The sequence below is a fragment of the Squalius cephalus genome (genome assembly GCF_949319135.1).
Source record: "Squalius cephalus genome assembly, chromosome: 16".
In the NCBI taxonomy this organism is placed as follows: Eukaryota; Metazoa; Chordata; class Actinopteri; order Cypriniformes; family Leuciscidae; genus Squalius; species Squalius cephalus.
In genome coordinates this window covers 11,718,926-11,742,606 of record NC_137137.1, presented here as the reverse complement: position 1 = coordinate 11,742,606, position 23,681 = coordinate 11,718,926, and the positions used below count along the sequence as shown (strand labels likewise).

The 23,681-nt window shown below is 36.5% G+C and overlaps 1 protein-coding gene across 3 annotated transcripts; it reads right to left on the bottom strand.

The window, feature by feature from the left end:
- Positions 1–271: 271 nt before the first annotated feature.
- Positions 272–23,202, bottom strand: cry3a (cryptochrome circadian regulator 3a). Of its 3 annotated transcripts, XR_013823811.1 has the most exons (16): positions 23,021–23,202; positions 14,538–14,708; positions 10,710–10,818; positions 10,406–10,548; positions 9,797–9,981; positions 9,437–9,525; positions 8,289–8,429; positions 7,714–8,025; positions 7,003–7,154; positions 5,034–5,236; positions 4,750–4,842; positions 3,987–4,109; positions 3,767–3,853; positions 1,893–2,051; positions 1,367–1,789; positions 272–1,033 (listed from the first exon to the last, which is right to left on the bottom strand). XR_013823811.1 is itself a non-coding variant. In XM_079896125.1 (15 exons), the coding sequence occupies exons 2-15, from the start codon at positions 14,693–14,695 to the stop codon at positions 1,782–1,784; spliced, it is 1,962 nt and encodes a 653-aa protein (XP_079752251.1). In that variant the 5' UTR covers positions 14,696–14,708; positions 23,021–23,202; the 3' UTR covers positions 272–1,781. The 3 variants fall into 3 exon arrangements, 2 of the variants coding, with proteins under 2 accessions (XP_079752251.1, XP_079752250.1); XM_079896125.1 differs by having other exon boundaries at positions 272–1,789; XM_079896124.1 differs by lacking the exon at positions 272–1,033 and having other exon boundaries at positions 1,726–2,051.
- Between the last annotated feature and the right edge of the window lie 479 nt (positions 23,203–23,681).

Here is a 23,681-nt window from a genome sequence, read left to right as displayed (position 1 = left end):
TCTAGAAATCTTTAAACCCTATTTTAAAACATCAGCTCTGCTGGTGTATATATATATATATATATATATATATATATATATATATATATATATATATATATATATATATATGGATTTTCTGAGTAAATTGAAACAATAATACATTAAACTGGCAAAGAATGAAACACCAATAAAAAAAATACCTGTATACATTTTTGTGTTTACAAAAGGTGGCACATACACCACTCGATTGAGAATCAGTGAAACTGTACAATGAGAAAATGTCAGAGAAATAGGTACAAAAGTGTTTATTGATGATTGTATATTTTTCCAACTGATGGCTGGTGCTGGAGCCAACCAAACTGCAAAAATACTTTAAAAATCCTAGCTGTGATGAGTGTACAATGAAGCTGAGATTTATTCTGCTTGATCAAATCTGATACATTTATCCCACTTGGTAAGGTTCACTTGACAGTAAACAAAACCCTTCCCTGTGCAATTATGAAACAAATCACAAAGATGACCAAAAGAGTAAAGGGTTTTGGTATTAGGGAAAAATGGGGGGGGGGTTAAGAAGAAATAAAAATAAATGTCAAATAGTTTTTTCCCAAAGCTTTAGGCCAGTTTCACACCACACGTGTAAACAGAGCGTAAGCAGTGCATATTTTTTCCGGCGGCCATGTTAAGAGATTAGAGCATTCACACCGCACGCAGAAGTGGTGCTGTAGCACGTCGCAGGAGCAGAGCAGAAGAGGCAGTGCCGCGATCGTTTCGGCGCCGAGTCTATTTTTCCTGCACCTCTCACGCAGAATTAAAGCCAAAGTGCATTGTTCTTGATCAAAATTGACCTGATTAATGTGAAAAATAATACATTTTATCATAAAATCATGCAAGTGATGCATTTCGTGTTTCACAATCACCATATGACATTCAGCGCTGTGAAAAAAAAATAAAAAATACTCGAAAACACATCACTGCCAGGAGCTTTTGCCCAAACTTCAAAGGCCTATTTAATTGATTAAAACTAGAGGTGTATCTTAATATTAAAGGAATACTCCACTTTAAAATGAAAATTCTGTCATCATATACCCACCCTCATGTTGTTTCAAACCTGTATGAATTTCTTTCTTCTGCTGAACAGAAAGGAAGATATTTAGAAGAATGTCAGTAACCAGACAGTTTCTGGTACCATTGACTTCCATAGTAGGAAAAAAAATATACTATGGAAGTCAATGGTACCAGAAACTGTCTGGTTACTGACATTCTTCTAAATATCTTCCTTTCTGTTCAGCAGAAGAAAGAAATTCATACAGGTTTGAAACAACATGAGGGTGGGTATATGATGACAGAATTTTCATTTTAAAGTGGAGTATCCCTTTAAGATTACTTTTATCATGTAAACTACCTATATACAGCATGTTACACACGTATGTGTGTGGGACAGAGGGGAACACGGTCGCATCGCAGCAGAGTATGCTGCCTATCATTAATCAAAGCACATGGCAGACAAGGGTTGGAGGAAAACACCATTAAAGGTGACAATGGACGATACTCATCTGTATTTGCAGTACAATAGGCCGCAGTTCAGCGCGACAAACGCAGCTAGTGTGAAAGCACATCAGGCGCGTGCTGCTCCCGCTCTGCATACGCACAGCTTCTGCGCTGCTTCCGCACTGCTTGCGCGTCCAGTGTGAAACAGGAGATGTTAAAGTGAAAACAGATCTAAACTCAAATTGAGAAAGTCAGTCCCATTCAGACTGCTTTGTTTGAATCTGTTCTGCTCAGTACAGAGGTATGTCCATTTAAATCTCTGGAAAGAGAACAGAAAAATATCTCTCAAATGCATTGTGTGATTTCTTTTATCTATATTTATACAGTACATCAAGGATTTAACTGAGTTAATTTCTCCATACTTGACTGGTTCCCGCTGGTGGCATGAACCGAAGTGACCTCTGTAATTTTCCGTTGTAACTTGTGAGAGATGGAGAGGGTGTCATCTTCACCTTCAAGATCTCGTTCCGACTCCCTCTCCCTCTTCCCCGTCACGCTTCCTCCTGTGTGCAGCAGGTGTCCTGCAGAGAGCGCACATCACACCTCTAAATCAATTTGCACTGGTTGCCAAAAAGTCGCTCGCATTAAATTCAAGGCACTGATGTTTGCCTACAGAATAGGGCTGCTCGATTATGGAAAAAATCATAATCACGATTATTTTGGTCAGTATTGAAATCACGATTATGTAACTTGATTATTTCACATGACTTTGGGAATGTGTTGCATTTATTAAAAAGACACGGTAACACTTTACAATAAGGTTAATTAGTTAACATTAGTTAATGTATTAACTAACATGAACTAACAATGAGAAATACATTTGTTACAGTATTTATTAATCTTTGTTAATGTTAGTTAATAAAAATACAGCTGTTCATTGTTTGTTCATGTTAGTTCACAGTGCATTAACTAATGTTAACAAATACAACCTTTGATTTTAATAACGTATTAGTAAATGGTGAAATTAATATTAACTAAGATTAATAAATGCTGTAGTAGAAGTATTGTTCATTATTAGTTAATATGTTAAGTAAGGTAGTTAACTAATGCTAATTAATTAACCCTAAAGTGTTACCAAAGACACCTTTCAACAATTCTTAAAAAAATCGAAATTTGAACATTGATTGTACTTTTTGAACTATTAAAATAAATAATATAACAGATAATACTTCAATGAGTATTTTAATAATTCCCGCAGGTCTACCACTTATAATGCGGGAAATTCCCCCACAAACATTGATTCACTTTAGCATGTAGATTGTATGAGTAGCCTAAATTAATCCACACAGATTATAAAAATCAAATCAATAATTTTAAAACTTTCTCCAAGACGCAATTTCACAAACCGCATGAGTGTTCAGCGGCGCTGCGTCTTCTCTCTCTCTGTCTCTCAAAATGGGTTGGACAAGGCAAGCGTCGAAACTACACTCTCGCGTTTAGGAGTCGGGACATGACGGAACTGTCACTTGCACAATCGGGCCAGCATTGCATCGTAACTAAAGTTTATCATTTTCACTTCTTTTTAAGTCTTATCAGTTTAAACATTCAAGCTGAGAGAGTTTACGGCTTCGGGAGGGGCGGAAGTGAGCGTGCGCGTGTCATTCAGAACACAAGACAAAATTAGAGCGTTCTTTCAAAACAGAACATGGCAAAATAATCGCTTTTACTCGATTGTACTATTTTGGTGATCGTTGGGAGCCAAAGTCGAAATTCAATTAATTGCACAGCCCTACTACAGAACGACCACTGGCTCTGCACCCCTATACCTAACCTCATTACTCCAGACCTACATGCCCTCCAGAAGCTTGCGTTCACAAAATCACTTTCACAGACCTTTACCTGGACTGCTGGTGGAATGACCTGCCTAACCCCCCACTTCTAAAGAAGTGTCTTTTTCATCAGCACATGACCCATTAATACTACCATATTCTATTCTTTTCCATTCATTCATTCAATATATATATATGCTATGTATCTAACTGGAAGTTGTCACAGCACTTGCATATTGTTGCCTTATTGTTGATTTGATTGCTTCTATTGTTCTCATTTACAAGTCGTTTTGGATAAAAGCATTAAATGTAAATGTCCTGCTGAACACCACACAAAATATTGAAAATGCATCAAGACAAGCATACATTAAAACCTTTCCTTAACAAAGCAACTTCCTTAAAAAAATGTTTTTTTAACTATTTTGTTTTTAACTGTATCATAATCATAAAACATACATGCCCATTACCTGAATTTTGGGGGCCTGCCATGTCATGCGAGACATTACATTGGTTAAGTCGACTGTTATGCCCCGTGTCGGGCATGTGGTGGTATCCTTGGAAACAAGCAAGAGAAAAGGACAGCATGAAAAAAAAAATGTATCTTATAATGTTTTGCAGCTAATTTTGCAAATAATCTTTTGCAGCTATAAATCTAGTAGTGTATTATATTAGTGTACAAGGTGGCACCTAATTGCTGCTGTTTTTGTTGCTGAATTCCACTTGATCCCTTGTGTTCTTCACTGTCAAAGTTCAGCAGAATACTTCCACTCCTGTTACCACTGGCAACAGAACTGCCCGATACAGCTGGTGCTATTGAGATGTCAGAAAGTCAATTTACACCACATAAGTATGGAGCTCAGCACATGACATGCAGGGGGGAAAAAAAACAAAGATAACGTGGAAACAGATTCTTAATTTATGGCCATGATATATTTTGGGTTTTTTTCTGCATACCATGTGTGGGGAACACGTTTAATTAAAATCCTTCGTTTTAGGTCAATTCGCTAGTACATAAGTATATAGTAATTAGTTAAATCATGGCCACTATTTTAACAAAACTAAAACGAGGGAATAAATTAGTACAACATGGTAAAAAATTGACAAGTTGTGGAAACAAATTCATTTGTGGCCACAGCATCTTGTTTTTTATTCTTTGTGTCATGTGCAGGGCTCCATACATCAGTAGTTTGTTTTCTTCAAATAAATACAATGTAATTTGATATTGATATTATGATATAATAATATATTATTACAATCAATTATTCAAGATAAAACCTTGGTATAAAAAAAAAATTGCTTTTAAGTTAGCCATAAAGTTATGTTATCCTTTGTTATCTGTGAGTATTTCTCAGAATATTTAAGAAAAAATAACTACTCATAGGCTGCAAGAAGTAGAAGTTGCCACAACTTTGTAATCTCAAATTAAGTGGGGAAAAACAATGACTTTTACCTGGTGTATTGGTCCCGGACTGCTGTTCCCCTGGGTAGTACGCCATCCCATTCCCATTTCCGTTGTGTGTGGATGGTACGGAGGCCAGAAGTCCTGGAAAAACATAGAAAGTAGAATTATCCTCCACTGCTAAAATGCACCAATAAATTTGCTACCACTTCTAATACTTTTACTCTATTTCCACATATAGCCATTTCTGAAGTCATAATTGCACGGGGCTTCTTTTCAGGGATAAACGTGATTGCAAGTAAGCTAGCTATTTGTTACAAGAAAGAAATTCTTGCCAAGTCCTCTGTAGCGTGAAAGTTGTTGGTAGATCTGCTTCATCCTCTCGATGTTGAGGCGGCTCGCTTCAGCATGGTTTACCATTGGTTTGGGGTAGTGGACGCCGATGATGCACTTGGCAGCGGCCTGCACTGAGTCTGGGGCATTCCATGGGTCGTAGATATATTTGGCAGGGAAACCTCGGAGAATGGGTAAATATCGTCTGAAAGAACAAAGAGATTAAACCAGTCTCATCATAAACACGAGAAAGGTTACGTGAGATGGTTATACAACAAGAACACGGTTTCTCCGATTACGACAAGCGCCAAGAATGCAGCGTGTTAGTGATTAATTTACAAGAATCTCAAAATGGTAAGTCACATTTAACAGAGTATGTGAATTTATGGATATGTGCCAATTCATACTACTAAAGAAACAGTCAACACCATAACAACAACAAAAAGGGAAAAGAACTTAAAAATTCAGTAAGGCTCTACTAAAATCAGGTCTTGCATCACTCCTCCAGGTCCCAGGACAGAAAAGGCCACCTACCTAAGGTGCTCCACCTTACCAGAGCGTGGGGACAGAGGGCTGCAGGAGGCACTGCTTGCAGACAGACGGACGCAGTTTAAACAGGGCAACAGGTCTCGCCTATTACGGAGATTCCTACTACAACACGCATTAGAAAGAGGCAGTGACCAGACCCTCCCAATACCTCCAGATCCAATGACACAGCACCCTCCCAGAACCCCATCCCACCCGCTTCAAAAAAATCGAAACTCAGGGCTGAGTGAGAGGTTCAGGTTCGCTCCTTGCCCCTCGCACTGCCACTGATCGTTTTTGAGACGACAGCGATCCCGAGCCAAAGCAGAGAAACCTGCTAGCTGCCAAAGAAGAAACGCAGTATACTGTCCTCTGCCCTTTTGCCAGGAACAGTCACATCCTGCCTGAACAAGCAAATGACCAGAAACACGTTACATCTACAGAAGCAGATTTGAGAAATTGCAGGACGACTTCGCTGGGACGGTGGTGCGCTGAAGGCGAGGACTCTTGTTCTCTTGCACAAGCAGGGCTACATTCAATGCCTAGAGGAACGCTAAACATTTCAAAAAGAGTCTGATAAGGAGGAGTTCTCCAGAGATAGATTGAAGTCGTTTGCTCTGGCTTTGGGCTTCACCTCCCATCATGCTCTTAGGGAAATGCATTGCGGCTCTCTATGCATTGAAAACAGACCAGGCATTGAATATTTCCCCACAAAGCAGTTAAAATACCTTTTGATGAAACAAGATGCTACCGAGCAAAAGAACGGGCTACTACATTTCCCGCTGATAAAGCATCAATCTTCAACCACATTCACAGCTAACAGGTTTCCAAATGCTTTGGCTGAGAATGGCTTTCGTCTTAAAAGCAATCAACCACAATTCACAAAGGGGCAAGGGAAAGCTGAACTTTTCACCCAATCCGCAAAGCGACTAGACACAAGAAACACAAAAACATACAAGCTTTTGGCTAAAATGCATATGAGCTACAGTAAATGTGGTAACAGAAATGTTTACAAGCAAACATCTGTTCCTTGATGTGACCTATAAAGAGAATAATGTGTTGGGAAAGTCCAAAATACCAAATTCTGGAACTAGAAGGCCTCAGGTAGAAAAGTTCAAACAAAAAGAGACTACATGGGACAAGCTTGCTTTCCTGACTAATTCATATAGGAAGGTACTTATCCAATTCTAGACCTCAAATGATACTTTAGAGCAGCATTTGTCTTTATAGTTTATCTGACTGAGATGCACAATAGTACAATAAAAGTTGTATATATGCATATACATTCCTCTAATGGAGTTACTTGAGTTAAATGTTTCCTCAGTTGATTAATCTGTCCTTCCATGTGGTTAATTTTCATGCATTCTAGATTTTAAACAAGGGCCCTTTGGTGAAAGCAGGTAATTCAGCCTGGGATTAGTGTACATGTTTGGGAATGTTACCAACCTAATGAAATCGCCGTTAGGGTCGGTGCGTCTGCCGAAACCCACTGGACAGTAGCAATGAAAGAACTGTTGAAAGAAAGAGCTACAGGAGAGCCACATCCAGCTGCCTGCGTTCACGCTCCAGTCAGCATCCAAAAGAAGCTCCTCAAACACCTGTCAATCATAACTACCATTACTCTGCAACCAATCAGAGATGGTTGATATTAAGCAGTCAGACCCATTAAAATGAGACCTGTTACCGTTGAAAAGTTTGGGGTTAGTCAGTAATTTTTTTTTCATGGCTTTTCATTTCAACCTTTCTGGCATGACAAGTGCCATTTTTAAATTCCCAAATCCTCTTCAATAATTAGATCTCATCCTGATCAAACATCCTTCTCATGTATTAAAAGTATTGTTCTGAGAACAAAAAAGCAGACCATACTGCATCACCGCCATGAGCACAAGCGGGACTGTGTTATTCAACTGACCCACGGAGAGCAACCCAGTGAAAGAGCAGAACGGACCAACTTGTATTAAAAAAAGGTATGGTTGAAAACTAGTCTCTCACTGCAATAGGTTGCAGTAAATGGACCTTTTCAGCTAATAAAACATGCTATATATATACATACATACATATATATATATATATATATATATATATATATATATATGTTTAGATTATTTATATAAATAATCTAATAATATTCAAATCTCCCATGTGTAAGAGATGCACCTTCATGCCCTCTTCCCAACTGATCCACAGGTCTCCACGAGTGAGAAAACAAGCGACAGCATGACGAGCCAGGTGGTGGATCCAGCCTTCCTGCCGCAACTGGGTCATGATGGCATCGATCCAGGGAAAACCTGTCTTAGCTTCAGCCCACTTGGCCAAAGCCTCTGGGTTCTTGTCCCAGGGGATGCGCACACAGATCGGGTTGCCTTCCACCTTATCAAATCGTGGGTTGGTGGTGGCAGCAGTGTAGAAAAATTCCCTCCACAGCAGCTGACCGTAGAGGGAGAGTGGAGGAGTACTGGTTTTCTTTACCTGAAAGGAGAATTTCACACAGATATTGATCTTCATTTATACTTATGCAAACAGTATATTACCACATGGTTATCAAACATATAAAGCATTTGAAGCTGAATTTTCAGAAAAAAATAAAAACGACATTACTATATAAGATGTATAGCATTACCGCCCACCCCTAATCAATACACCTGTATTAAAAAGTGAAATAATGTGAGCACACTAGGTTTATCAAAATCACAGATACATCACAGATAGTTAGTGTAGAATTGTGTCTGTACCTTCCTGTAGAGGTCTGTGAGTTTAAAATAGAAGAGGCGGCAGGATAGGCAGCCGAAACGGAGGTAGGGACTCAAGCCAGTCGGACTGGCCAACAAAGAGTTGGCATTCATTCTGGGTCTTTCAAAATTTGCAACCCAAGCCTGGAAAAACATGAGTAAGGAGGGAAAATGTAAAGTCTTAGAAAGACATGAGGGTGAGCAAATGACAATATACATTTTTGGGTGAACTATCCTTTTAAGGTGGCGCTTCTTTAAATATATCTGAAGTTAAAAGCAAAAAAAAAAAAAAAAATCATAATTCACTTTCAGCCTGTTTTCCCATAGTTCTGTTAAAGCTTAACATTGGCCTAATGTATCTGATAAGGTCCATCAATAACTGAAAAACCGGGCCTATATAGTGAAAATTCATTGTTGTAAAACTACTTTCTGTTGTATTTGTTTTAGCTGTTAAAGGAACACGCCGACTTTTGGGGACTTTAGCTTATTCACCGTATCCCGAGTTAGATAAGTCCATACATACCTTTTTCATCTACGTGCGTGCCGTAACTCTGTCTGACGCACCCACCGCTAGCCTAGATTAGCACAAAGACTTGAGGTAAACGGCTCCAGCTAGCATACTGCTCCCAATAAGTGACAAAATAACGCCAACATTTTCATACGCCAACTCTCTGCTCCTCACCACGGGGCTTCTCGGATGCTGCAGAGTGATTCGCTTAGAATTGGAGTAAATCACTCCGCCCAAGTAGCAGTGCTTCGCCTTCTGAGAATATAGTTCCCAGTATGTATACGGTTGGAAGATGGCTGTGTCTCATGTGACCTTGTTATTTGTACACGCTGTGACTATACAAATCACAACATGTAAATAGGAAAATGTTGGCATTATTTTGTCACTTATTGGGAGCAGTATCCTAGCTGGAGCCATTCACCTCCAGTCTTTGTGCTAAGCTAGGCTAGCGGCGGGTGCGTCAGAAAGAGTTACGGCAGGCACGGAGATGAAAAGGGTATGTATGGACTTATTTAACTCTGGTGGATACGGTGAATAAGCTAAAGTCCCAAAAAGTCGGCGGGTTCCTTTAAACACCACCTGGCTTATGGCCCCAGGTAATAAGAGTTTCAGTCCCCTGCTGTACATCTACATGTGATCACACCTTTCGCTCGAGATGCCTTTCAATCCTTGTTAATGCCTCCGTTTCACCTCCTGGCCAGACAGCAGAAGGTAGTCCCTCAATGTCAAATCCTGAATCAAGATAATGTAGGTTAAAGAACCAATACTAATCTTGCATAACCTGATGGGTTCTCGTGTTGCAGTTTATGAAACTCGTGAATATGTGTTACATCACAGGAAATGGACACAGTGATTGTATAATTTAGGTCAAGTCTATTTCATTTTAAAATGTTGTCTAATATACTGGGAATATTTATTTTAAAATTCCATTCCAAACTGACTTGACTAAACTGAAATTCACCTGAAACCTGACAGATAAAGCTCTTTATCTCATTTAGCTCACCTAGTTCTTCCAGGGAGGGCACACCATATTTGTCCCCATGGTCGTCAGAGACAGGTGTGACGCAGCAGCCCATAATGGTGTTGGAGAGGGTTTCCACTGGCATCTCCGGTGGGTCTATTCGGCTGATCAGAGTCTGGAAACGTTTGTACGTGAGGGGAGGCTGACCACCATTTAGTTCAATGACCCTGAAATAATGGAGATGGTAAATTCATTAAAAAAAAATATATAAATATAAAAATGAAAAAGAATATAGCTAAAAAAAATCAAATGTAAAAGAATATAGTGACGTTAGATTTTAAATGGGTAAATATCATTAAAGCTGAAGTGTGTTTTTTTCTGTGACATGAGCATCAGCAAAAATTTGCTTAGAGAATAAATAAATGTATAAACAAACAAACAAGTAAATATCAAACATGCTTCCTGAACTCTCCCCAAGTGCCATTTGGTTGAACAAAAGTTACTGTCGGGCTAGTGGGATGCCACAGTGTTTACACTTTTTGGGCAAAATCAACCTATAAATGGCTTACTTATAATAGCAAATTAAGCAGGTATAGGAGAAAGTATGTAAACATCAAAAATCATTTCAGATTTAAGGAAAATAACTCTTACTTATCAAGGTTGTAAAGGGTGTGTGAGGTCTTGACAATGACTTCAACTCCAGCTTCCATCGCAAGCTTTTTAATAGCTGCATCCCTCTCCTTCCCAAATGGCTCGGAGTCATACTCAAAGGTCAACCTGGATATTTTCCATTCCTGCAAAAACAGATTACAAACACTGGATAGTTATTCAAAAAAGTCAGGGCAGTGGATTGAACTAAATTGTAATGTGTGGCTTTCAGAACGAAATACTGCAAGTTCTTTTGTGACACTATATTCAAGGACTGACAGCAGTATTTTCAAGTGAAGAAGTTCACCTTGAAAAGGCGTGGAAAAACATTGGCTGGTTGTCCTCGGATGACAAAAAGGCGGGAATTGAGTTTTCTTAGATTGGAATCAAGATCATCCAGGCACTGCAGGAGAAATCTGTCAGGAAAAATTTAAAATGTAACAAAGTGTTTTAATTAAAATTAAACATTACACCACCAAAACATTACAGCTATAGGTTTTAGACAGTTTTTTATGCTTTACTAATGTAAATTCCTGTATAGGTATTTTTGTATATTCTTTCCACCATAAAAGCAGATCCCTCTCCAATGGAATGATTCTAATACGAGTCAAATATATACCAAAAAGTATATTTTTTATATAATGTATGACACTTTAAGATTGGCTATTTTGACTCAAATTCCAAAATATAGTGAACACTGTAGTGAACAAATGGTACTGACATGTCCTGATTTGCCTTGACCAGGGACTTGGCGTGAAAAGTTTGAGAACTATTGATCTACAGCAAAGCCCTGAGGATTTACCTGTTCTGCAAGCTGTCCCTCAAACATTCAGATACTCAAAGTTTCCATTCACAAATCTGTTCATTCATGACCTGTTTAAACCATTAGGAGCTTAACTGCTATTTCCTCTCTACACATCTGCCCTACCAGCTAAAGGGACATAAGTACTAGAGTCTATAAAGAGAGAGACAATGAATAAATCAGCAAACAGATAACACACTGCACACTTGGATAAAGAGGTCACATTTGGTTAACAAAAAAAAAAACAGATAATTTAATAATTTCAAAAGTATCTCTACGCTATTTAGTAGAAATTAAAATTATTTCCAAATAAAATAAAAATAAATAAGATCCTCTTAATTGATCTATATTTTATTCAGTGAAATTTTTATTTCAACTAAATAATGCACTTGTACTTTTGACATTATATTTTTATTTATTCATTCAAGCCCACAGAACACAAAAACTAATAGCTATTGGGGATGGAAAACCTATTTTCCAGAACTCTGCCTTGTCATACAACATTACTTATGTAACTGCCCTGGCCTAGATTTGCAGCACGCATGGTCTCCAACACTGGAGGGCATAAAATTAGCCCAGTTACCTCTTTTCAACCATAACGACTCTCTCAATGCCTAGTCTGAGAAAAGAGCGCATCCTTATATTGCCGTTTCCTCAGATCGTAGAAGGTTCTGACAGTAGAAGGTTCTGGCCATGACATCTAATGAAAAACAATCAGTCTATCTTCTAGGAAACCAAGATAAGTTATGGGCTACATTCATATTATCAGTTGTTACACAAGATGGATAGCTAACTGGGTAAATACGCCTAATTCGTTAGGGTAGAGAAAGTGCTATAGTTTAGCAAAAGCAAACATTTTAGTTGTTTCACACATTCTGCAGAGCGTAAGCAAGAGACTATCATTCTTGTTCCAAGGTTATGGGTTCAATACTAGAGAAAGCATGAACTGATTTAATGTACACTTTGAATGGAACTGAATGTAATGCAAGTTGCTCTGAATTAAAAAAGAAAATCAGGGGAGGGGGGTTGGTAAGATTTTTTTATGCTTTCAAAAGAAGTCTCATACTCAAAGGCTATATTATTTGATCAAAAATACAGTAAAAACACTAATATTGTTTAATATTATTACAATTTTAAATAGCTGTTTTCTATTTTAATTTATTAAAATTGTCATTTATTCCTGTGTTGTTTCTGCATATTCACACAGAATTATGTTAAAAGGTTGTCTTAAATGAATGTAAACAGTTGAGAAATAAATGTGTAAAAATAGATTAATAAGGATCTATATTTAATTTATAGTGAAGACTATGCAGTGTTATTTTACATTTGATTACCTTCTTCAATTTCCATCCCCGAAAATCCCGAAAAGGACTGTTTATTTCAATTGTCTGTTTGTTCTATTGATGTGATATTGCTATTGTTTCTTATTTTATTACTGACTGTCTTTTGTAATATTTGAGATTTATATTATTATTATTTTTGGAAGGGCATGTCAAAATTAACCACTGGCCCAATCAGGCCAGTAGAAAAAAATCCTTAACGTTGAGCCCCAAGGTATCATTAACTCAGTAAAACACATTGACAGATAAAACTGATGTAACTGATTGAGTTACTGCTAATTTTTTAGTGCATAACATCAAGCACATTTATGACATGATGCACTAACATGAAACAACACATCCCCTCTTGAGCATGTAATGACTAGTGTACACAATAGCAGTGAAGACAAAGTATCCTAACTGCAACTAACTTACACAACTATTTTTAAAGGCAATTTAGAGCAGATCACACAACGTGACCCGCCATCTCTTCTCCTGCATTAAAGTACCTAAACTTGGAGCTCAACAGGTGATTTAAGTAAGACTGCAGAGGCCATCTGAACACTGCAGAGGACAATGACAAATCCAGTCACAGGTGCTTCATCTTTTAATCTGCTGAATTAGCTCTCATTAACATTCAGTCAGTATCCATTCAGTAGGTGAGCAGAGCTGAATGACAGGCTCTGAGGACAGACTGTGTGATTGTCTTCTGAGAGCAAAGCATCTGCTGGTCTGCAACTTGGCCTACTTTCTTCGTGAATCACTGTTATAGTACTGGATCGATCTGCATACATGGCCATGTGGTAAGATTACTTCATGTGTGGGTATTTACTGGTTTAAAATAGAAACACATAAGCATATCTGACTGTTCACATCTGACTGCAAACAAAATTCTGAAATCCTTTTCATGAAAGCAACAGGTGCCTGACTCAAAAGGAGTGTTTCCTAATTTTAACCATTGTGTAAATCACTGGTTTTGCTTCAGAACCCCAAATTTCCATTAGACATGAAGTGGTCACCCAACATAATACTAATAGTGTTTATGGTACAAACATAAAACAACTGTTCTTAAAATAAATTACCAAGATGTGGACAGACCCAGCAATATGCAATATGATGTCTACAACATATATCCAATTTTTGGGTCATCACCCAACAGTTAAAACCATTGAGGAAATCTGAGGTCATAAGAGAATACAATTTCTATTTCTGTAAAAATCCAGTTGCATCAACTGATATAATGGCTGCACCTTTATGATCACAGCAGGCAGCATATGCCAGTAAAATTATGCAAATTGTAGTGATTTTACAACAAGGTAATCAAATCTTTTGTTTAACCTTTTTTTTTTAACATGATGTAACGTTGTGACTTTGCCCTGTCGTATTTTACAGTCGAAATAAACAGCAACAGTATACACAATAGACTGCTTATGTGATCATCAAATTGTGTCAACTCATATTTCAGGTTCATGCAACAAAAGGGTTTGTTTTCATTGGAACAGAATGTACAGAAACCTAAAGATTTTTTCAACAGCATGACCTCAATGTCAGTTTCTGACCCTCATTCAAATGCAAACAACATAAAGTGACATAAGATGAGAGATCAGTTATGGCTAAATGACGATTATGATATGGGTGTGAATGTATCGGAAGAAAAACCTTTCACTTTAGCAACTAGCTTCCTTGCAGTTGTCATAGGATAGGCCTATGTCAAGGCTACTCTGCTTTTCAAGTTGGATATCACATCACACACTATGCAGTAAAAAATAAGACCTAGATAGGTCTAGTTTTTGTGTTTGAAGTGTTTTTTTGTCCTATAAAATGTATAAAAAGTCACTTCATATGATATCAATGGCTAATTGTTCATATTAGTACTTAATTATCAATAATTATCACTTATCAATAATTTAAGGTACAGATTCTTAGTATCTTGCACTCTTTTTTGGATACTGATATTTGTGATATTTGCTTGATTATAAGATGTAGAGATGCTTTCTTATAGAAATGCACTAACCTCCACCTGTTGACACCAAGGTTGGACGACCCAGCGAACCAGGGATCCAGAAAGTAGACACATCGAACAGTGTCTGCCCCACGCACTGCCTCCTGAAGTGCAGGGTTGTCATGGAGACGGAGTCCCTTCCGGAACCAGTGGATGGAATTTGGGGCCATGTTCACTGAGTCGCTGTTCCGAAAAAAAAAGAAAAATTTAAATCACACCCTCATTGGACAGTGTGAAAAGTGAAAATACAAGACATTTCTGTCATTTAAACGTATAAAAATAAAATAAATAAAAATATAAATATTTGAAGAAATTTGGGACCCTACAATCCCAATTTTATCCTTTTTCAACATCTTATTGTTGGCGCATCTTACTGTTGGTATCATAATTAAAGACAGCATTTCCTGAGATCCAGAGACAGGAAAAATGTTGTAAAAGACTAAAATTGAGGACAATCTCCAAACCATCACCCTATAACGATAAATGCAATTAAATTATCTACTGAGGAAATTGTCTGTAAGACTTTATTTCTTATTTGAGAGACATAAACATCATTACAATAACCTACATTGATATCGTAAAAATGGACTGCCATTTTAAAATTTTGCTCAGAGAGCTTTAGGTATAGATTTGAGCCTTTTTATCTCCCTTCTTGTCCTGTTTCCGTTCATGACAGAGGAATCCTCCAAATTTGGACTTAAAATCTGTCCATCTGAGCACTCATTCTGTGACATTCAATTCTAGGCTTTTCCTCGGTCTGACTCAAGATGCGTGACGTCCGCACTGGACTGAATATTAGTCATCTATGTCAATGCCATACTGCCTCTCATTAATGATGTGACATTTATAGAAGCCTGACTGTCAATAATGGACATCTTTGAGCCCTGCTTGAAAACTGTCATACACTAGCTAATTATACAGGACATGGCTTACATTTCTACAATACAGGACCACTTCATTTCCATGGAATAGTAATTTAGCACGTTACTTAAAAAGTGCATAATATACACCAGACACTATTACATTGTTACATTTTTGTTTAAGGCAAGACACTATAGGCAAAACCATCGTTTTTTCAAGCACTGGTCAATTTTGAGATTTTGGGATATTTTGCTGTTCCATAACACTTCTTTCAGACTAGTGGATAAAAACGCCCAAACAAATATTTAAGTGTTTGTTTTATTAGACATTATCTATTTGCAGCCATAGATTTAAATTACAATACATACATATTTAAAGGCTGTTTTCTCATGCACTGAGCCAAAAATCTCCTCTTCGGTAGCCCCAAACCTTCTATATTCTGAAAGTTTTTACAGAGGGTTTGGTTCATGTGACCCTGGATCACAAAACCAGTCACAAGTAGCACGGGTATATTTGCGGCAATAGCCAACAATACATTGTATGGGTCAAAATTATCGATTTTTCTTTTATGCCAAAAATCATTAGCAAGTAAAGATCATGTTTCATGAAGATATTTTGTAAATATCCTACCGTAAACATAAAACATTTATTTTTGTGAGATTTGTTTAAAAAATAAATAAATAAAATAAAAAAGATATATATAATAATAATTTATATTATATATATATATATTGTTGTTTTTGTCTTTGTTTTTTTCATTTTGTTGACATATAAGAGAATATATGTAAGGGATTATGTAGAGCGAGGCGGTTGTTATAGCGAATACAACCCCAACAGGCTGATCAGGACCCCGACGCGAAGCAGAGGCTACCTACCAAATAAATTTATTACATGGCTACCTACCAAATAAATCAATAATTTAACACAAAATATTGATTTAAAAAGGAGTTTATTGATTTAAAAACTATTGCATTGCTTCTGCTAAAGAAAATAGTCCGTTCCATTGTGGTGAACAAATGAGTCAACACTGCTCATTTCAGATGAGATTGAAAAAAAACGTATCGCTAGGTTTTCTCAGAGGAGGGCTATGCTAGAAATGTGTCCATCTTGAACATAATCAGAATTATCAGCTAATAAGGGTAAATTGACATACTCTGGTACACTGGAGGGAGCATCTGAGTGGTTTCCACAGTTGTACCTTGACAGGCTGTAGAAAATTCTGATGGAATCACGTCCTCATGTTCTGATATCAAAGATACGCGAAGTGCAACTTGTATAAAGTTCAATTGCCTTTGCAATATTTCGCATTTATATTTTTTGTATATATTTTATAGTTTTCACATGATTTGACATAATTGTATTGATTAGTTTGTTAAATACACATACTTTATCTGTTTGATTATTATATTATGTTTAATACAGTATCTCTTCAGTTTAAACCATAAACGCGTGCTGTCCACTCAAGTGGACATCTGAAAATCTCTTTAAAAAAAAAATGTGTAAAAATAAATAAATAAATAAATAATTTCAAATCTTTTTTTTTCATGCCCTAAGAGCAATAAAAATACATAGGGGAAAAAAATCCTTACTGAGGTTATCATAATTCATGAAAGGGTTAAAAGATAGTCCAGCCACAGCTAGTTATATTTAGGCTGTAGCCTAAAATATGTATTTCTTCTAATTAAATAATTATACTGGTTCATAAAAATATTTGACTGAGTAATTTGTTTTCTAAACAATGTCTTACAGCAGGGATAAAGTGCTTCTACCATTTACAGTGTATGATTAGGTATAATTTTAATCACATCTTCATTCCATACTCCACCATTTGAATTATTGGCATCGTGGCGGCCATCTTTTCAGGTCCTGTCTAGGTGGGACTCATCTCTTCACACTTAGAAATGATTTACACTGGGTAAATTCTATACAGGTTTTGTGCATTTCTTAATGAGTTTATGTCTTATATAAAAGCCCTTAAAGTGATGAAAAAGAAGAATGCAATAAATATTGTTTGCATTAAAGAAGAATATGATTTACAAAACAAAAACACAAACAAGCCCCTTTAACCTTTCAATCTTTTTTGTTTATTACTATGTTTATTATTATGATTTTTTTTTTTTTGTTGTATTTGTATTTCTTTTATGCACCTGTTCTGTATATTCTAATGCAAAGATGTAATGATATTGCCATGCCGTTTGTACATGACAAAAAAAACGTATTAGAGAGAACGTTTTTTTCACCATCTACAAGAATTTTGAGTGAGGAAACCGACAGAAAGCGGCCACTCATTCAGTTTTCAAGATGCCAGGTCACAGTTGAAGATTTCGAGACACTTGTCCACAGAAGAAAAGTTTCCCATGGCTGAATGACAACGTTAGAATTTCAATTTGATAAAATTTGAGACATATTTGTAATATTTCTAGTTAGTCCCGGTTTCCAGAAAACGTCCAAACAAAAAGCTGCAAAACCGCCAAGTTTCATCCCAAAATTTCACTGTCTGCGAGTCTCTATTTGCCACAATGGAATAAATGCTATGTGGGATCTCCATATCTCAGCTCTGGAAGGCTCTAGAGCCTCCAATCTTGCAATCATGTCTATGTCTCAGCACCCTCTAACAGAATCCAAGGTTTCAAGAATATCCAAGAAACTTTATTTTTCGACCCAAAATATCTAAAATATTTTAAAGGACCTTGATGAGAATGACACGGTCCTTATTCCAAGAATTGTTGGTGGACAGAGCCCTGAAAAGGGAAACCACTTCATTTTGTGGGTATGTGTGGATAAAAAAAATACATTTTTGCTCAACAGTTGTTACTCGGTTTCTGTTTATTTTGTAAAGGTCTTGGATGGTTTGCTGAATCATATTCGAGTTTACGACCCCACTGGCAACTACAAGTCAATTTCTGTGATGGACCTGGCTATACTATGGTATTTTGTGCTTTGTAAATGACAAAATTGTTATCTTTACTAATGTACATTTCTTAATTTCTTTTTTATATTGTACAAAAGCAATGCCTTCCGAAATATTTGGGACTTGGGAAAATTGGGAAAAAAGACTGTTGAGTACCCAGAACAGTGGAGGCTGGCTGACTCTAACAACTGTGGGGTTTTGGTTTGTACAGTAAGTTAAATCAATGCTTTTATTTTTTTTGTGTGTGTGTGTATTACATCTACATTACTTTAACAACTGTGTTTATTGCATTAGATGGCAGAAATGGAGGTGAGGGACAAATGGACCTCTATGAAAAACGAGGTGATACAGGGAGAAGATCTGTGGCATCTGAGAAGATATCACGCATCATCAATGGCAGCATATGCTGTTCAGCATATGACGTATAAAAGGTATGTGTAAAATGTGTGTCCTCATTCATATAAACCAACTTAAAAGTTTAATAATTCAAGTAGATCGATGATTTTTAAAATATAGGACAGTTGAGGAGATGGGAAAAAAAGGATATAGGATTTTACGAAATTAAAAATGTCTAGATATTGTTTGCTATACTAAATATTTTTTTCAGGAGTTGTTCCAAGGAATAGTGAAAGGCTCACTGAAACCCACATGGAATAAATGGTGGCAAATGAAGACTGGGAAAATGACAAAACCTAAGAGCTTTCATCCAGCCTTATCAGCACATGTTGAGGAACTTCTAGGACACATTGACAACATTGTGTTTGAGCGAAAGGAGGACAAAAAGCTTGAATATATCGACCTTTTAATGTGTGAACTGATTCCTGAGGTACGCATTTTATGGGATCATGTTGGTACAAATATGTACTGGTATTTTTTATATCACCAAAAAAAAAATCATCATTTTCTCACCCTGGTATCATTTGATAATATGTTGGGAGAAATTGATGGCTGATTTTTATATGTTTTGGTTAACTAACTAATTAAACTAACTCATTTTATCTTTTGTTGTTCAGATCAGCCTTATAATACTGAGACGAACGGAAGGTTTCAGTCACTTTTGGGCTGATATATTTTATCTTGTGGAGTGTGTCATTAAAATAGCCTTTTAACGTCACAACATCCAAGGTTCAACGAGCTAACTACGTCTACTATGTTCCGCCTTCTAGCTTGCCCATCAAAGTAAAAACAGTGAGTGATGTTCCATAGCACTAAAGACTTTGCGAGTGTACAGTTGCACGTGACGTGTTGTTGTAGCATGTTTGTGTGTTTTTGCAGGGTTCCCTCAAGCCAGTCCATGACACCAAGTCCAGCCTCCTCGCCTACCAGGTCACGACCCCACCATGCAAAGGGGAAATTGACTGACTGCATCATCTAGGCCTTAGGATGGTTCCACAAAGAATTGACTGCACATACAACATGAATTTACTTCAAACTAAAGATTTAACTTTACATATAGCAAAATACAGTGCATCTATTTGTGTCTCATTAGCTCTCAAAAAACTTTAACCTTACAGTTAATTAAATATTTTAACACAGCTAACTCAACATTAATTGTTTTTTAATCTTCACAATGTATAGCCAGAGGACTATCACAAAAGTATTTAGGAAAGTAAAGACATACTAGAGTATGTCTGTTTAAAGCTGCTTTGTATTGTTGTGTATTTTAAAAAGCTCTATAAATGTCCTAAAACGATGTGCATTTTGCTTGTAGTTTTGTTAATAAAAATTTAATATATTACATCTCATAATTCAGTTGAATTCATTATGTATTGCATTGTGTAATTTAATTACATTTTTATATAAGTTTTGGTTCACTAATTGTATTACATTAAATGTTATTTTATTGTATGATGTTCTGTTTTAAGAATTAATTATAACAAATCATATGCATTAGTACACAAATGACATGCTTTTAATAAAAAAAAGTATATTATGCCCTATTGCTTAATAACAAATAACTTTGTCACAATGTTAATTCTTTCATTAATCAGGATAAAAATAAAAGATTAATATATGAATTTAGGGTATTTGATTGATTACATGAAGATTTGTGATTCCGTAATTTTATTAGACTGTTCTTTAGTAAAGGCTAGAACAACCAATTAATATTTATGCTAAGTACCCACAAAACATAGCTAGCATTCTGTAATTTATTTAAATGTCTAAACTGTTAATAAGAAAAATAGTAATATACACAGATAAACATTATTGTATGGTTATTTTAATAAATAAAAAAGTGTACTTGTAACATATTGCGCTGATTATTACGATAAAAAATAATGATAATTATAATTGCATTACGAATTGCTGTGGTAAGGCAGTATCAGGGCAGTATAAGCTCAGGTAAAGCTCAGCTAGCACGATCATCGGATAACGTTAGCTGTATGCTATGCTACTATCTAAGCTAACTAAAAACACTAACAACGAGAAATGTTTACTTTCACAATCTATAGCTTGGGTTAAATACTAGTATATGAAACGTATACGTTAAAATACATTAATGACTCGTTATAACGTAGTACAAACGTCTTCTTTAATAAAGTGATTTTGTATGATTTGTAACCAGGCACTAAAGCGATTACCCATAAAACGTGCTTTGAACCAATCGGATTGCTTGGGTCCTAAGCTCGTACTCATCTCTTTAATCCATAGACAAAGAAAGCTTCAATCCCATAGACAGTAAATTCAATCCATAGACAGTAAAAGAAAATTCAATCGGACTCATTTGTTCACCACACCGTCTCTACGGTTAGAATCCTGCGTCCAACGGTGTGTTATATTTAGCAGAGACCCCTTTTCAGTTGGTAAACATGGTGACGTTTTTTTGTGGGCGGAGCTTAGGTGGTGGCAGAACGATCCCTCTGGCCGCTTCACTAACGTTAGTTTGCAAGTTTTGTTAGCTTGTTTTTTTAATAATGACCAACAAGATGACATTTAATAACAATAATAATAATTTAAGATCCTTATTATGTATCCGAATCTGTGCTGGTTTGTATTGGCCACCTCCAGTTTTTTTTTTTTTTTTTATTATTATTTTTATTATGAACAATACACAGGACAATATGTACAGAGAACACTACAAATACTGTGCAACCTGCACAACAAAAAATGAAATGTACAGTATGTACAGACCAGAGGATAATAACATATTAATTAATATATAGAAGGGGAAAATTAAAAATTAAGCAGTTTCTTCAGGAGATGAAATGTTCTTGTAGCCTTCATATTTTGCATGTTTTCTATTGTTTTGTAATAAGATTTAAAGTCCAGATGAAATACATTAAAGCAAGGTTGTGAATTATACCATTTACATTTGTGAATATGGTATTTTCCGAAGATGGCCGCCTCCAGTTTTGTTTTGCCACCAGCTAGCTCGAAATTGGTCTATTCTACATTAGAATTCAACCAAGCCATGTAATATATATATATATATATATATTATATGTCAACAAAATGAAAAAATAATTTTGAACCTGGCTTCAGCCAAAATTCTGATTTCTGTTTTGGATGTGTTGCAAATCAGTGCATATTTAAATGGCTAATGCATCATTTACATATTTAAACGAAACATTTCAGAAAACTTGCAATATCAAACAATTATCTTTAATGTACTGGAATTAATCAACCGGCTTAATATGGCGATATTTATCTTTCTAATCTCTATTACCCTATACACCAGTGGTGTCTGTCTTGCCTTAATATCTATTTAAAGACATTTTAACTGGCAGTCTACTGAAAATCTGACCTACCCATTTAAGATTGTCTACCAGTAGTTTAAACTTTCTGTCAGCTTTAAATTTACAACATCGGTAGGACACCTCATTAGGCAGAAGAAAATCTGGATGCTACCGAAAGCACCCACAAACAAACCCAGGGGTGTAGTTTGTGGGGGGTTGGGGGGGGGGGGGGATAACCCCCCCAATATTTAAATCTATGCATTACAACCCCCCAATGTTCCCACACTTCATACCCACACTTCAACCCCCCAATGTTCAAACCAAATCTACGCCTTGACACACCTTAACATTAAAAGAATGCTGTGGGAGCGAAAGGTAAGTTAGGTCAGATTTTCATAACTTTAACTGTTACCCTTTTCAAATTACCATTGATGAAAAAAAGATACAAATAGTAGTGAACAAAATGAATATATTAGGGCAGTGTTCTTCAACCCTGCTCCTGAAGGACCCCCAACACTGCACGTTTTCATTTGTCTCCCTAATCAAACACACCTGATTCAATTCATCAGCTCATTTTCACATGTGATAATGAGCTGATGAGTTCAATCAGGTGTGTTTGATTAGGGAGACAAAGAAAACGTGGTGTTGGGGGTCCTTCAGGAGCAGGGTTGAAGAACACTGTATTAGGGAACAAAAATATGATAAAATAATTTTGTAAAAAAAACATTTTACGGTGGCACACGACAATGGTCCACGGACACACTATTCATGGAGTAGAAATTAGGTCAATTCTAAGTAGGTAAAACTGCGCTGACATTGTAGTTAAAGGAGTTTATCTATACATTTCGGGTTCCCCACAATGTTCCCTAAATCCAAAACGAGATATACAGAGAAAAACGTAGTCAAATTTAAGAAAAACATTTGGAAAAACTTCAATATGAAAACAGACATCGGAAATTAGGTCACCAGCCCACGTTATGTAACGCGTTTTTTACAAGGCAATAAGTAAAGCCCAAATAAATAAATACGCGGCTCGAACGCTTTACCTTTGACCGTTATGTCAGTCCCGAAGACAGGGCCATCTCTTCTCACGATATAGCGAGAGTCTAACAGCTACAAAATTATGCTTTTTCACCGATCCAGTCTGGCTAACAGACTGTCAAGCTGCCTTCATAAGACGCTCGTGCACTGCGCCTGCTCCGTTTGGCTCGCTGTTCTTGCCTGGATCAATGAGCTCTCATTGAAATCCAAATGTGGATTTCCTAGTGAGAGCAATGGCGCTTCTGATTGGTCAAAACGAAGTCACGGGATGCGTGGACTCTCACGTCTGGAAAGCATGATCAACTGATGGTTGGGATAAATTTAACTATTTACTGAATAGATAAGCAGTTTGAAATATCGAAAATAAAAATACGTTAAAAGAAAAGACAAAAATTAGATCTTACACACTGCCAGCCGATCTGATCGAAATCCCAAATGTTTGTATATCCTCCACTTTCTTGTTTTGTCAGTTTGCCTGGTTTCACAGACAAGGTTTAGGCCTAAGCCGAAAATGCTTGTTTGAGCGGTTTTAACTGAAAGCAATCTTAAAATATGTCAGTGCCTTTGTTTTATCTCAAGATGCACACAGAAATGTTTTTTTATTTTCTAAGGCACTTTTGTAAAAGCTACTTAAATGTCCTAATTTAACTATGGCCTACTCCTGGC

What these genes read in the sequence shown, in the direction of transcription:
- cry3a (XM_079896124.1), bottom strand. Translation starts at nt 14,695, where the DNA reads ATGGCCCCAAATTCCATCCACTGGTTCCGGAAGGGACTCCGTCTCCAT. An exon ending in GTCCGGGACCAATACACCAG is followed by an intron (nt 4,110 to 4,749) that starts GTAAAAGTCATT and finishes ACATCTCAATAG; the next exon opens with CACCAGCTGTATCGGGCAGT. An exon ending in ACAAAAACAGCAGCAATTAG is followed by an intron (nt 3,854 to 3,986) that starts GTGCCACCTTGT and finishes CTTGTTTCCAAG; the next exon opens with GATACCACCACATGCCCGAC.